The following is a 16475-nucleotide window of genomic DNA, read 5'->3' on the forward strand; positions in this document are numbered from 1 at the left end:
TCTGTTGTGCCTAAATGGTGGAATGAATTACCAATTAACTTGATATGATCCACAGAGTTCCTTTCTACTTTTAAGAGATGTCTCATCTGTTCAGGGAACACTTAAGCCTTTAAGCTGACCCTTCTCCTCTTTGTCCTCAGAGATAGAATGAATCAGAAGTTCTAAAACTCAGTTCTTAGTGAATTTTTAGCATTAATTACTGAATGTTGTTGAAGGTCAAACTATATTGTTGCAGCAGTAGATTATTCTACATTATTTATTTAAAAAAATCCTGCACTTAGTGCCAAGTGTCCGCTTAATGAAACTGTTAAACTGTAGAAGTAGGATGTCAGACAAAGAGAATTGGTGGTCAAGCAAATCTACTGGTGAGATGTCAAATTTTTTTTGACAAGCTAGTCTCTCACCTCGATTAAACCTGCACCTGAAATAAGGAACCCTGAAGTTACCTCTTAAGTTTGAGCTGGTCAAATTCATAAAACGCTAAATCCTGTAAGGCACATTTTTTATATTAGTTTCTATTCATCAAATGCCTTTTAATGTTTAAATTCATTAATTGTGTGATACAGCATAAATTGGTTATAACCACCAATGCTTGAATTCTGGCCCTTTTCTGGCCCTTCCTAACTTTAAGCTTTCTTGGGCAGCTCATTGTTGTTTGTTGCAAAATAAACAAATAAATGAACCAAAAAAGGTTTATTGAGTAATTGTTGACGGTATGAGTTGTTGAAATAATGCAGAGTCAGATTGATTTCCACCTTGGATTATATTCACACCTCCATTACCTTGTTGAGAAAGTAAGGATTTCACTGTCATGTGTTGGGGTGCACCCCCTCTTTATTTTTGTAAACACCCTGCATGCGCTGTTGTCCCACCCCCTCTGAGTTTGCCCAGGCGGTTGGGAGGGTCTGGGACGACCTGATTACATTGAACAGGAAGTCAGAGGAGGGAGAGGTTACAAGCTACAGACCCTCACACACACTGCAAAACATGATAAAGACAGGACGCGCAAACAGGAGCATAAACATGTTGCTTGCTCATGACTGCTAACAGACATACTACAAGGCAGAATGAACACAGCTCTGATTGATGTAAGGTAGGCTCATTGTTGTTTCTCAGGTGTGGAGAATGATGTTGAAGGTGTTTATTTGATAGAAATCGAAATGAAGCTGTTTTCTTTGATGGTCTTGGTGATGACGGTTAGTGTTTTGGATTGGAGGCTGCTACTGAAAGATAGCTGGAACTGTGTAACCTCCACATCAAACACGCAGCTTTGTGACTCTCCAAGCCGCTGTTTTCCAACATACAAATAGTATTAACTCAAAGACAGAAAGAATATTCTAAGAAAAATCAATTATTCTGCTGATATTTCATTGTGCATGAAGTATTTTCTATCAATTCCCTTTATTCAATAACAGAGTATTTTCTAAGTTAGGTGAACATTACTGCTTCCTGTCTACTGTGACCCTTTTTTTTTCTGCAATGAGGGACAAAATGAGAAAAACTGTATGAGTATGCATAATAGTGAAAAAATAAAACCTTTTGTGCATTAGTCCATAATTAGCATTTTTATAAAGCTCAGAAACACAAAGACCATTTACAGATAAATATCCTAGAATATTAATATAGCCTCAGATATTTTTTGAATAGCATTACTTTTCCCTGCAGGTACATCTAAGATTGTTTTTGCAGATTGCATAGTTCAGATGATGTTTTGTTACGTGGTTTTAGAGATTTTTTGAATTTCTGCTGTATTTTACCTCCATGTTGAAGTAGAGGACCTTGGGGTTTTAAGAGCCAAGGCACCATCCCCTGAAGTGGGAGAAAAAAGGATGTTTGATACTAAGATTTCATAAATCTGTAAAATCAAGATCTAAATTTATTTTAGCCAGAAACCTGAGACGACTTTTAACCTTTGTCTGTGATGCTGGATGTCAGACATCCAATTCTATTATGGAAGCTAGCCCTCCTCCTCCCAGAAAGCAGAGGAGGGCTGATGACGTTGGCTGAGCAGCCACACTTAGCCAAAGGCCATGCACTCTTACTTGTACATTAACTGCCCTCTGTGGTGCTCAAGGATGTAAAAATAGCTGTTTAGCAAGAATCCCAGTCATGTCTAGCTAACAAAGACTGGTTTATACAAGTTGTAGCACCAAGCATAAAGGCACTTTTGTCCCTCCCCTCCTTCTCCTAGTGCAGACCTCGTCACCAAGGCCATGAGCGCCAAAACCTCTGACGCTCTGGACACTCCTCTCTTAGAACAGCCTTTGTTCAGAATAGTCCTACAGTCCTGAAGCGGCCTATGTGAGGCTTTGGGAAGCTCTCGGGTCCACAGGATTGCGTATTTGTTTACTGCATGAGTCAGATTGCAGTGTCATGGAAAATATTTTTTGGGCTTCCCTGCGTCAGCAAATGCTTCGACATAATATTCTAGTATCTGCTCAGATGATTGGAAAATGTCACTCGTATTCCCTGAACTTTATCTAGATGTAACCCAGCATTTCTGAAAGGCAGAGGGATTTTGTTCACAGACTTTGATAAGTCAAGTTCAAAGATTACTCTTTCTGTGGTTTGACTGTTGTGTACTCCTCCCTGTGCTCCTCTGAAACATTTCAAGGGCTTTTATGCACACTGAATCTCAAAGGACCATTTTTTCCAGGCATGTTACCATCTTAACTTAAGCTTTTTAAGTATCATAAAATAAAGCTATTGCAAAGAATGTACCAACATTTCAGTGTCCTCTAATGTAGTTCTAAGCATTGAATCCCACGTTTAATTTTCTAGGTTTATCCTGAGGAAGGCCACAGATTCTTCATTTACACGTTTCTTACCTCGCTCTCAGCGCCCTCCTTATGAATTGTCCAAACAGCACACGGGTAGATACTGACACACACAGCTGAGCTCAGTGTCACGTTTAATTTCCTGCCTAAGTGAGTGGACTGTGTGAAAAAAGAGCCAATGCAAGAGAGATCTGTTTCTAATTATAATCCTATCAGCTGACCACACAAGGTGGTCTGTTTTCTCCTTGTGTTGTCCGGTCGTTGATATCAGACAGTTTTTGGCTAAAATCACCAAACTCTTACCCTTCTCTCACCCGTCTTTACCCAGTGCTCTCCCTTGCTCTGTGTTTTTCTGAACAAACAGTGAGGCTGTCCTAGTCAGTATGAGTCAGTGCAGCTGGGGTGCAGGTCATTTACCCACAGCCCACTCAGACGGGACAGATGGCCCGACCACTCTCATGCTGCTTAGTGCTAACTAGGCATCCAGTCTGTCCAATGGGCGAAACGGGAAAAGCCCAGCTAATGCTATCAAATGGCTTCTACATGCAGTCACAAAGAATCAGAAGTCAAATCAGTCGTTCAGTTTTGCAGTTGTCTAACTTTATGGATACCTTTCCTCTTTCTAACTGTTAAAATGAGAACTCAAAATAAGTTTGACACATGATAAAGTCTCATGTAAAGGTTGATTCATGCACAGCCCTGGTATCACAGAGTGCTCCTCCAATGTACTGCTTATGGATTCCGCTCTGTATTGTTTTTAATATGCATTCTGCATGGATGTTGCATGCACTGAGTCTACATGATGTGCATGGAGGCGAGACGTATTAATGACAAAACACTTTGCAAAGACCCCAAAGCAGGATGGTGCAGAATGACATGAGAGTAACCATTTCTCTCTAACTTTTAAACAGCAGTTGAAGAAGGTTTATATTTATCAGGTGATGTGGATCTTAGTCAGTGTATCACCTGGAAGGATGTACTGTAATACCTCTCCAATTATTGTGTATGTGTGGAAAATAGGGATGGGTACCTTCCACATTTGGAACGATATGGTACTGATGCCCGGTACCTGGCAATTGGTACCGGTACTCAATGGTACCAATTTTCTGTACTTTTTTATGTTTATGTGGTAAAAAATATCAATTTGTTTAATAATCAAATCTCAATTTTCTAACATTTAATATATTGATTCTCCAGTATATAACCTTGCAATGCTGTGTTCATGTCCAGCATGGAAAATCACCTACTCGTCCACTCCCTCACAGTCACAAGGATGCATTTAGGGACCTAAACATGGTACCTTTTGGTTTTCTGTGAATTGGTGCCCGGTACTTTTGACAGAATTTGACCGGTACCTGTGCCTAATTCGGTACCCATCCCTAGTGGAAAACACAGCAATGTTTTCTTATTGTCTGAGTTTATTATGATCAACATTACAAGATGTCATTTTTATAGTTCTCAGAATAGAATAGAATAGAATAGAATAGAATAGAATAGAATAGAATAGAATAGAATAGAATAGAGGGCCTTTCTCTGTCTATTGAAATATGTAACATAATGTTTAAGTTAATTTTTCAATACGCTTCAAGACTATTTTTGACTATGTGTAACTTAGATAACACAGAAAAACATCTATTAAGTCCTGGCAATCATTGCAGTTATCGCACAAAGCTGGCACGTCATGCCTGCATTAACACAGAATAGCATACATGAACCAGCTGGCATACTAACAACACACCTGTCCTTGTCCAAAAGACACGACCCTGTGCTGCAGCAGTAATATGAAGACTGACTGTTCCATCTCTCTATCATTTACCGTTCGAGATATAGAGGACGAGTTCAAGTATGCAGTTTAACAGCCTGTGACGACAGTACATTCACATTAGCAATTAGTTCACTCAGAGGCTTTTTAGGCTACATTAAGCTATCTAAACCATGAAGCTCAATTAGCTTTTAAAGCGCAGTAAAACCAAAGTTGGAGGAGCTTCAGTGGTGCTGACAGGAAGGTTCAGCAGAAACATATCTAGACCAATAAATTAGATCAAACTGTCGTAATAGGAGTCTTTATTCAGACACAGTTTTATTTTAAGCAGCTGCAGGCTAAAGCAGAACTCATTCTGAACGTCATGTACTTTTTGGGACTCTTGCCAAGTCTATTATCAACATAGTATGACTTTTTGTCCCATTAAATTTATCATTTTCTTACAGTGGATTTCTTCTTAACTGAGTCCAAGCTTTTTATGTTACAGTAATGCATGTTATGGTGGCTATTAACTACAGGGCATCGACATGTTCTGACAAGATTGCACGGGTGGTTCATCTTTGGGTGGTCAAATAGGTAGGAGGGGAGGATATCAGAACACAATCACAGTCCAATGTCATTCTCTTTTTTTTTCTATTTTACTGACAGTCATGTTGAGGCATCAGTCTGCAGCTTGGTAGTGTTAGAGAAAGAAGTGAAACTTGTATTCTGGGTTTTTAATGGGTTTTCTATATTGTGGTATTATCTAAATGTTGATACATGCTTCTGCTTACTCACTGTAAAACTTTTGCCAGCACTTGGCAGATATTAGAGTGGAAACTGTGGGATGTTTTTGTGTTTGGTGGTTCATTACTAGCAGGTGAATTTCAGTAAGCATGAGTAGATTTAGGGCCAAAGTGCCAAAACTTTGAAGTCCAGAATCTACTCCGATGTTTTTTTAAAGATATAAATGTTGTGTTGTTTTTTTACTGTGATATCCTGAGGTACATTTTCTCCTTCTGTCATTTTCTGGAGTCTCCATCTTTTGCATTTTATCCACCTCCTTCGCACTTCATGTACTTCTCTGCCACATCCTCTGCCCTTTTCACGCTCCACTGATGATGGGTCAGAAGGCCTCTGATGGCTGTGTGACTCCACTCAGTTGGCATCTCCTCCAACCCCCCATCCCCCCACCCACCCTCATCTTCTTAGTCAGACCCTCAATGCCCTCTCTGTCCGGCCCCCCCTGTAGGATGTAGGACTTCAGAGGGCGAATAGAGGGTGTCTTCCTGCGTCCTACCCTATCAGGGGGCACTTGCTCGGGGAAAATGGGAGGTGATGACTTTGGTGGGGGGAAGAAAGCGAGGGGTTGGCGGGGACAGCTGCCATGCTGGGGGGAGCCCTCCCCATCCCAGTCCAGTCTCGTCCCATGCCGTCCCATTCCCAACACTGTGACAGCGAACACTGGGCTCCTGCTCGCTGAAGTGGGCTCTGTGGTTGTTGAGTGAGCAGAATATGTTGGTGTTTTAGGAGGGCTTGAGTGGATGTATCGTGTTGTCTGGTTGGGACCTGTTGGGATTAATTTAACTCCGGCTACCATGGGATATAAAAAACACAAAGCAGGACCAGATGTCTGTGTTATGATATGTTCTTCATGAGCTCCAAGAGGAGGTACGTATAGCAAAAAACTTAACATTTAGTGGAAAACAACCAGGCATACTCTTCCACAGGGGATTTGTGGTAGTGGGTCAGTTTACATTTATGGTTTGTGTGTGCACTTAAAGAAATTATGTTGCTTAAAAGATCAGCATAATGTTTGGTGAAAGTGCAGTTCTTTTTTGTTGTGAAAGAGGATTGTTGAGGTGGAGTTTGATGCAATAGATCTGACCCCATAAAGTTTTTGGAGAAAAGTCAAGTTAAGTCATTAACGGCAGAAATTTTACGGCCATGTTAGCAGGTTTCCAGTAGTTCAAAACGAGAAGCTGCATGCATGCATACAGTAAAATATTTCACCGGCTGCAGCATTTCAGAGGTGTGAAGGATAAGCTGACTGATAAAGTGCAAGAGAAATTTATTTACATTTCAGTTTCAGGAGCTGTCAAACAATATTTCCTGCTTTTGAATCAAATTCTTTTGAAAGAAGGCAAAGATGACCTCAGGCAGCGTAAAGGGTTAGGGTTAGGGTCACCAACACACTTTGAACCTGCCCCCTCTGGATCAAAAATAAAGTGGCAGAAAAAGGCAATCAGATCTTTTATAATTAATGTTTACGTGACTTCCTGCCTTCAACTGATTTCTCCCAGTTTCCTGATGTTTTGTGTTTTTTGAACTGAAGTAAGTGACTTGGTGCATGTCAATGAGACACATTATCAGGTTAGTGTTGCTCTCTGTGTCTGTAGCTGTGTTTGTCATTCTATCACTAAAGGACACTTAGGAGTTGTTGTTCTGCAGTGTCGTACTCTTTCTAGTGTTTTCATTTTGAAGGTGTTTATTTTTATGCTTGTGTCTGGTGCTTTATGTGGGTCACAATGTGGTGCTATAAAACAGTGAGAGTGTGTGGAATTGTTCATGAGGAAATCTGTGTGAGAAGTCCACAGATGGAGGAGAGATGCTTTAGCTACCACACAGCTTGTCATCTAATAGCTACTACTGTCTGTTGGCATGCTAATGTGGCTGTGCAGAAACAGTGGATGTAGATTCTCATAAGGGCTGAAAGGTGCTTCTTTTTACAGCTAGTGCCACCAGGGGACATGAGGAATAACATTACAATCACTTTATATAATGTTCATTTGAATATCTGCTGTTGATGCATACTCTTTTCTATTATCTCATCAATTTATTTATACACTAATATAATGCAATAAACAGTAAAATGTTTTGAATTTGGTCCATTAATTCATTTGTACTTTAACTTTTTTGAGTGTTGATCTCATACTTTAATCTATTTTTCTTTAATCTCTGCTATCTTTTTTCTTTTTTTTGTGATAGCTCTCATTAGGGATGCACCAATCTGATCCTGGTATCAAGTAAAAGTCTGATACAGATGCATCATGTCGGATCAGACATCAGTGGCAAAGGATCAATCTATAAGACAGATCTGTTCAGCTCAATTCTATACCCTGTCATCAACGCCACCCAGTAGATTGGGGTATTTTTGCTATACAGGGATGAAGCATTGTGCAGGAAGGCAACTATGGTAGTTCAGCAGTTTGGAGGTATTTCACGCTTGATTCACCAACAACTCAGACAATAACTTGCAATATGTTCAATTTTAGTTCCTGACAAATCCACTGCTGAGATTTACAGTTAAATTACATTTCCTGTCAGCACTGGAGATGTACTCATCCCACATTTAAACATTAATAAGCCAATACAATAATGATTCACTTAGTTTATATATGCTTATTTTCTTTTTGTTTACAAACATAGAAGCCTGAGAAAGCCGGAAGTTGCCAATTCATTACAAGAGTACATCAAATTAATGTTGAATCCAGCTTTTTGGGTCTGTTTTAGATACCCGTGCAAAATATGTATCAGCATTGTCTGGCTCAAACTCTTCAGTGATCAGGACAACAATCCACTGTTGGATGAATAAAAATAGACAAATTTGTACATTAACTTTGTTGATTTTACTTTGACATAGAGATTTTTTTATAAACTTATGCTGAGTGAGTGTGGGGCTGTATATCAACCCTCATACATACATGCTGGGCCATTACAGCCATTACATATAACCGAATGGGTTTTTTTCTGTTTGTCTGAATGAGCTGCTTTATGCTAGCTCACTACAGGAAACATGCTGGATATAAACTGTGAAATTTGAGCCACATTTATCATGAATCTGAATGAAATAGTGAGGACTTTCCCGTCTACAGTGTCGGGTTGGCTTAGTGGTGCTGTTATTGTCCTTGATAAAAATGGGTTTTAATCTGACATTGAATCCATCATATCTGCTTTATCTGCTGAAAAACATCTAAAAAAAAGAACTTAAAAGGCCAAAAATATACTAACCTCACGGGCACTGCCAAACTTCAGTGATTGTTTTTTTGAACTCCTGAAAACTGTTAGCACAGCTTATGAGTTAAACCTTATGTTGAGCATATAGAAGGGGCAAATGCTGAACAATTCTTGGTACTATAAGTGACTACAATATATTCTTTGAGAGTTTCCCCTTGAAAGTGTCATTCTATCATATCTCTTTTTGTCAAGGCACATTTTTTATCATGTCAGTCTCATACTTTCTCTGACACTTTTTGCAAAATTAGAAGTGTATGCTATAAATCTCAGCCACTTTTTCAAAGTTTGGCTCGATGATTACTACATCCTGTGAAAGACTTATGCCTGACACAGTAGCTATTTAAACACTGGTTATTCAGTAGGGGTGAGTATTGGCAAGAAAAAACAATATGATTTGCATCATAATAGTTGGGTCACAATACAATAATATGATGATATCACAATATTGTGATTGAAACATTTCTATTTTTGCGTTTGATACAATGAAAGTCAGATGCAATGTTCAATATACTTAATTTGAAAACATAATGTGCAACAGGTGTCACTTAAACTACTGCGACATTAAACTAATGCTAGAGATGTCCCGATACCGATACCAGCCTTTTTTCAAGGTATTGGTACTCGTACAGGCTGCAGATACTAGCAACAGATACTCTAGGCAAAAAATCGTATGTGCTATTTAGTTAGGAGTATTATTTTCCATCTGAAAAATAAGCTCCTTAAATAAAATGTAGCACTTCATTTATTTGCACTGCAGAGCTCTGTGTCTGTCACCAGGTTGTTACAGTAGCTCTAAAATAATCAAATGCAACTTGGTTATGTTTAAAAATGCATTGTACATTCAAAGTTCATGTGATCTAAAGAAAATTATTTTTCTGTATTTTAATACTGAATGTCTTGAGTTTTAAAAAATGATACATTTCTTATTTATGGTAAAATCAAATGTTTTTTTGTCTTGTTTTATGTGTGTTTCTTTCTTTCTAAACAAATAAGACTGTCACAATAAGAGTAACATATACATTCCAGTACAGGATAGACTTAGCTTTCTTTACAGTGAAAAAAAATAAACTTGTGATTATCGGTATCGGCCAAAAGGGGTTTCGATATATCGGCATATCGGATATTGCCAAAAATCCAATATCGTGCATCCCTAGTGAAAGACGTGGTCAGTTGGTAAAACTCATAAATGTCACTTAGCGTCACCAATGATACTCATAAAAAAATTGAATATTGCACAAAACATGACAATGATAAGTATTTTATCTGTATACCACACTGTACAGATCAAACTTAAAATGATTTTAAACTAACTGACCCAAGAACAGAGAGAAAACATTGATGTTTACAGTATCAAAACCCACGTCATTAAGTATTTTGAGTATGCTTTCAGATTGTATTTATTAGGGCTGAACGATTATCGCAATCGCAATCGCAATGTCAGCACATGCAATTCAGATTTTTTTCCATGATAACCAAGCAAGTCTGTAGACTCATCATGACACAACTATTTTTATCGCAATCGCAGTATTGTCTACCTAATCGCAAAACGCACCTTTTCCCCAAATCGTGCAGCACTAGTATTTATGGTACAGTTTATGGGCAACATACCGTGGAGTAGCTCTTCAGCTCTATCTACCGCAGTGGATGTGCGGAGGACGTATTTTTTCCAACTCACCTAAAAAAAAATATTTTTATATTAACTTAGAAAAATGATGTTTAAGTGTTGATATATTGATAATTTATCACAGGTAAAAGTATCTGGATATATTACTGTACCAATACTCTTTCAAACCTCTGTTATTCAGTGATGTGATTACAGCCTATGAGGCTTTCTTTTACCTCTGGACTCTTACTGCTCCACCATTTCTCATGCTCTTTAAAAAAACAAACAAACTGCTCCTTCATGTGTGTGAAGTACGCACGTACAAACAGGTCTCACTCCTTGCCTCTGTCTCCAGCATGTACAACTTACCATGCTGTCAACACTCCCACACTGGGCGGGCCTAGCCTCACTGTAACCTAAGCTGCGGGCCCTTCTGTTCCCCACAGGATAACTTGACCCAGGACTGCTTTGTCATGTGCCAGAGAGAGAAAGAGAGTGAGAGGTTCCTTCTCCACACCCACCATTCTTTGTCCCATCAGCACAGTACAGAGCCATCAGTGTTGTTTTTGCACATTCACTTCAGCTTTGTGGTTGAATTTGGTATTTCAGTTTGCCTGCTTCAAAAGATGTATGTTAAATAGGTTTAAGCCTCATTTGGACTGAGTGGGTGTGTGTATGTGTGTGATTATATAACAGTACTTTTGAAGTGCAGAGTGTGAAACGTGCTGCATGTGTGAGTGCAATATGTCAGTGTGGGACATGAATGGTGTTTATTGTTTCAGCATTGTTTGTCCATGTCATTCCTGTATGTCTTGTGTGTGTGTGTGTGTGTGTGTGTGTGTGTTTTCCAGCTCTTTAAATGTGGGGGCTTTTGGAGGTTTGCTTATTTCTTCGTTCTGTTTGTGGAGGGAAAGGTTTGATGCTCTTCATGCTGTCTCAGTCCAAAGCTTGGCCCTGAAACAAAGGACTCCCCATAGAGGGAAAAACAGCCGAGGGATGAAAAAAAAAAACTTAACTCCACAGCATTGTTAATGCCGTTCAAATCACACCCAGCGACAAAAAATTGTTTGCATTCCACATATTCTGCTGGTATGCCTCCTGATCTGATTAAAATGTTAGAAAAAACAACCACCACTGAGATCATGCAGCCCTGGGAAGTTTCTTTCGTTCCCTCAATCATCAGATTTTTTTTTTTTTTTTGATACGTCACATTTGTTCAATTTTTTTTTAGACATGTTTTTGTAATGCATTTTCCTTTTTTGTACATCAACACTCTTACCAAGTTTAGTGGCTCTTAAAGTCCGATATTGATATCGGATATCGGTCCGATATCAGCTAAAAAACAAGTATCGGTATTGTATTGGAATGCATCTAAAATCTCTGATATAAGCAGTTTCTGTTACCCATTGGATAATGATAAATGGGTCAGTTTTGCCTCATACCTACAGTTGCTGACTACCGTTCTTTGTTTGAATAATATCACTTATTCAAGCCTTTTCTAAGTATGCATGTTTAATGCTGATATTGTATCGGATTATTATCGGTATCGGCCAATATTTAATGCTGCTGTAACGATATCGTATCGGAAGTGAAAATGTAATATCGGGACATCCCTAATTGAAAGTGTCCAAAGATATTATCTTTTCTTTCTGTTTGTTGTCTTTTTGTCAAATATCACCACTATTTTTAGGGGAGCTTATTTTGAGCTGTCAGAAAAAACTGACATACTATGGTATTCAATGACTATCACAAATCTGACGCTCATGAAACCCAAAACGTCAGTATTTATTTATGTTCTTGCCGCAGGGAATTTTCTCTTAATAAGAAAATGAACAACATAAGGAAAAATTACAATATAAGTTAAGCACCAAAACAATTCTGTCCCTGGCTTTACATTTGGTTTTAAGGGCTGTAAAAAGCTGATGTAAACGCTGTGTATGTCAAAATCAGATTCTGTATGGGTTGTTTTTTTGGCTATAAAAGTAGCTCTGCATTTTAAACTTCATTAGGTTTCGCATATTGAGGAAATTTTTGTGTCTTTTATTAAAGGGTCATTTTTATTGACGTATAAAGTCATAAATCATCTGCTTACCTCAGTATTTGCTTTGTCTTCTTGTGGTGCCCTTCTCTCACAGGCATTACATCCCTCAATGCTCGCTGCTTTTTAAAGATTTGGTTATTCATCCCAGCCTGGGTGCTAGACCAAACTATGTGGCTTTTGTTCTGGTTATCCCAGACACATATTTCTGGTTTAAGGCCTCTTCCCTCTGGCTCATGCAGCTGCTGCAGAATGCACACAGAGACACCAGCTATGCTAGGACGCATTGGCTAAACTGTGAAAATAAAGCATTCGGCCGGCCTGTGGTCAGTGGGGAATGGAGCTGTCATTGTGAGAACACACATGCAACCTTTGGCCTCATTCTCTGTGTTCACCCTGCAGGCATGGAAGAAGCGGTGGTTCATTCTTCGCAGTGGCCGTCTGACAGGCGACCCAGACGTGTTGGAGTACTACAAGAATGACCATGCCAAGAAGCCCATTCGCGTGATTGATCTCAACTTGTGTGAGCAGGTATGGTTCTGTAAAAATGCAGGTCTGCATAGGAATCCTGTTACATGTTTTTTACATGAATAAATCATAATTATTAACAGATCTGACTTAATTTGATCACTGCTCAGGTCTCCCGTACAGTAATAAACTTACCTGGCTGTTCTAAATGATAACATATGTGACTTGTGCTTCTTTTCTTTTTTTTTTAATCAAAATGAACTTTGAAAAACCTGACTGTCTTGTGCTGTTGATACAGGAATACACTTTTTTCATCCCTAAAGCCAAACATGCAGATGAGATATTTAAGCTACTATAATAAGCTTAATGATTTTCTTATCTAAATATTTGTTGACTGATTTTCTTACAGTCAACTCAATTGACAGAATAGTGATTGTGACTTATTTTTCTGTTTTTTCAAGGCTTGTTCAATTTTTTTTCACCATTTCTTTTTGACCCATATGTAAAATTTATAACAAGACTTGTCGTTTGTCCCTTCAGGTGGACGCTGGGCTGACGTTCAACAAGAAAGACTTGGAGCACAGCTTCATTTTCGACATTAAGACCATTGACCGTGTCTTCTACTTGGTGGCGGACACTGAAGAGGAGATGAATAAGTGGGTTCGCTGCATCTGTGACATCTGTGGTTTTAACCCCACTGATGATGGTAAGGAGAGGCTTTATCTTTGTAAGATACACATCACTGCTGCGTGTTGCCTCCATGCTGCTTTATCTTGGTTAGATCTAAGCTGAGACCTTAACTTCACTTAAAGGAAGTTGACAGAGGGTTTTTTACTGACTCTGAGTTTTACATTTTGTGCCATGCATCAAGATTCTCAGGACATCAGTTCTGACTTGGTTGCTGGGGCTTATTTTATATATTAATAAATGCCTTAGTAGGCGTAATATGAGCCAAATTCACCTGACAAATCTCTTATTTCAACCTGTGAAAAGTCAAAAATGATCATCTTAATACACAAACCAAACATGTACATTGTTCCTTCTTGAGCTGACTTGCTTCTAACATTATCCAAGCTCATTTTTGACAAAGGATTGCATGTGTTTTTATCTCCTAATAGGTGTTTCTCATGCAAAATAAGATGTTGTCTTTCCGGGTATTCTTTATATATATACATTAGCTGCAACACTTCAAATGCCAAGTTCTGCACTTGATGCAATACAAAATTGACTTTTTAAGAAAATGTAATCGTCATCAATACTTAATCCTCTAAACCACCTTCATATAAAAATTCCCATTTTAACTTACTGTATTGACCCTAATATAGGACGACCCTGATTATAAGTGACCCCCCTCTTTACAAGACTGATCTTCAGAAAAAGACTGATAAGCAAAATTTACTGTGCAACTATTTTTTAATTAAATTCTGAGACAATCATTGAAATAATAGAGACTGCTTTAATTTTGGGCTCTAAATCCAGTCACTAAGATCTGTGTTTTGAATGTAGTTCCGATGACAGCTGTTTTTCAATAACAAACTCACAAGCCCACCTGTCAGCCTCTTAGTAACAGCTGCTTATAGGACCAGGATAAACTCTTCTTTTACAGTTCACATTTTTTAGACGGTCTATATGGACATGCAATCTTCAGACATTACAGACATTAACTATGTTTTTGGCGACCTGACAGTTCTTTGAGGTTTCTGCTGCACTGACCATCATTTTCTTCGCATTAGCATCATAACTCTGCCTCAGTTGTCTTTCAACTTGCCAAACTTTTGGTCCATTTTGCTCTGGACACTCACCGCACCTCTGCATTTCTCATCTCCTGTCCATAGCTCCTGTCACTTCGTCCTTGCTATTAGGGCTGAACAATTTTGGAAAATACTCTAATTGCGATGTTTTTTGGACCACTATTGCGATTGCAATTTAGCATGTGATTTTTGGGGGGATGTTTATCCTCTACATTATTTATTTAACACTAGCAATAAACTGTTCTATGGTATGACCAACACAACAAAGGATACTGCCAACACATAAACAAGTCTTTCCTGTTATGATGAAATGAGATCAATTGATAGGAACAACCCATCTTAAACTATTACAATCACAGTAGACTATTGACTAATTGATTGAACTTCAAGCAGAACTAGAGGCCTTGTATTAACAATAATCTAAAAAATAAATATGAATCCTCTCTTCTATGAATCTCACGCTAAATAAACTGCCGACGTGTGAATAAGACCAAATCTCTGGCTTAACCATTGAAATATGTCAACATGTGGAATGCACTGTTTTATAAAATGAAAAAGAAACACTGTGTGAACGTAGATATCAAATGTATTAAAAATCTTACTGATCTCTCATCAGTAACAAAACACAAACTAAAGTGCAGAAATGTAAATAAAAAAGTTTTGGCTCAACTACTGAAATATGTGAACTTTCAGATTGCACTTTTTAAATGCACTTTAAAACCTTTTTTTTTTAAATAAAATTGCAGCCTTTGCGATTTGAAGATTTCATTCTATTACATTGCGATGTTGGTTTAAATTCAATTAATTGTTCAGCTCTACCTGCTATAATTGGTAGATCACCTCAGCCACTGTGAGGTCACTGTCTTTACAAAAAGCTGGTGCTCTCTGCTGTTGTAGTTGTGTACCAACCCTGGATAACTATAAGCATGTGTCAATGCTTAGACTCTGATTATAAGATGACCCCCTACATGTACATCTACATGTACATGGGAAAAGCTAAATTCCTGTCTAGCTGCTTTAACCAGCTCCAGCAGTCCAAGAATTTGACTGAAACATTTTAGCTAATCTCTTACAATAACTTATAGCTTATAGTTTAGGTTGATTGGTCTCTCCTCCTGTGCCTCTACCTCTCTGCCTTGCTGACAGTGTTTGGGAAACCCGACGAATGTGCCAGCAGGCATCTATTCAGCAAAGTTCTCACCGGGGTCCAATGATGCATGTGTCGATCCATGTGTTGTGCTGAGGCTTAGGTTACTCTTGTTCCCAGTACCGGATAATCAAAGCATTGTGTGCCTGTCGGTCTTACTGCCCCTCTTCCATCCTAGTCCACTCTTCTTATTCTTATTCTCTCTACTTTGCTCGCCTTTTTTTCCCCTCTCATTTATAGACCGAGAATCAAGCTTAAATAATAAATCTCAGTCTCCTACAGTAAAGTTATACGTAGTATTTCAGTGTCATCAACAAAGTTGAAGTTATTTACTGTCTGACATATCACGCCTCTGAGGTTCTTTTCAGTGAACATGTACTTTTCAAACCCAGCAACTGAGTCACTGATTATACTGCTTCAAGGTTGTCCTCTGTTGAGTATTGTGGCTTTTTCTTACCCTCTCTAACACAGAAAGTGTTACAGGGCAATCCTGACAACAGCATTCATAACACCTCCTCAACAGAATTGGTACTAGCTGTTAAACCCTGATGTGAAACAAACAGTAGGGAGAAACTGGGTCTAGATACAGATATTCTTGCAGATAGCTTTCTTCACAGCTCTGATTGTAAAAGAGTGTCTCTGGCTCTGTCTCTTTTGTGCACTTCAGTGTATGTGCGACCCGACTCCCACTCCTCTGTTGTGTGTGGCCACGCTTGAGTGCTTCATGGCTGTGTGCAGAAAGAAGAAGAGAAGGGGGGAATGAACACTTACATGAGGAGAGGGGATTTTCCTTTTTCCTGTATGATTCAGCACTTAGAGCTTCAACAAATAAATGAGGAGAGTAAGAAGATAGTGGAGGAGGGAGCAATAATGCCCTGTCGAGATACAAAATCACTCTTTAAAGAAGCGAACAAGGGGACCTTGTGTTAGATA

General features: G+C 38.7%; 1 protein-coding gene across 4 annotated transcripts in view; it reads left to right on the forward strand.

The window, feature by feature from the left end:
* The window catches only part of gab1 (GRB2-associated binding protein 1), a 58068-nt gene that overhangs the window by 25340 nt on the left and 16253 nt on the right, over positions 1–16475 (forward strand). For 3 of the 4 annotated variants that reach the window (XR_012599539.1, XM_074686717.1, XM_074686728.1), the window contains exons 3-4: positions 12579–12707; positions 13185–13350. Coding sequence is in view for 3 of the 4 variants with exons in the window: in XM_074686717.1 (XP_074542818.1) it covers positions 12579–12707; positions 13185–13350 (295 nt within the window). In the remaining variant the exon portion in view is untranslated. Of the gene's footprint in view, positions 1–5942; positions 6190–12578; positions 12708–13184; positions 13351–16475 lie in introns of those variants that run through there. The other variant, XM_074686736.1, reaches the window with a different exon arrangement.

This window comes from Halichoeres trimaculatus, unplaced genomic scaffold (assembly GCF_033239565.1).
Source record: "Halichoeres trimaculatus isolate MK-OKI-2021-1 unplaced genomic scaffold, fHalTri1.1 fHalTri1_scaffold_2, whole genome shotgun sequence".
Classification (NCBI taxonomy): domain Eukaryota; kingdom Metazoa; phylum Chordata; class Actinopteri; order Labriformes; family Labridae; genus Halichoeres; species Halichoeres trimaculatus.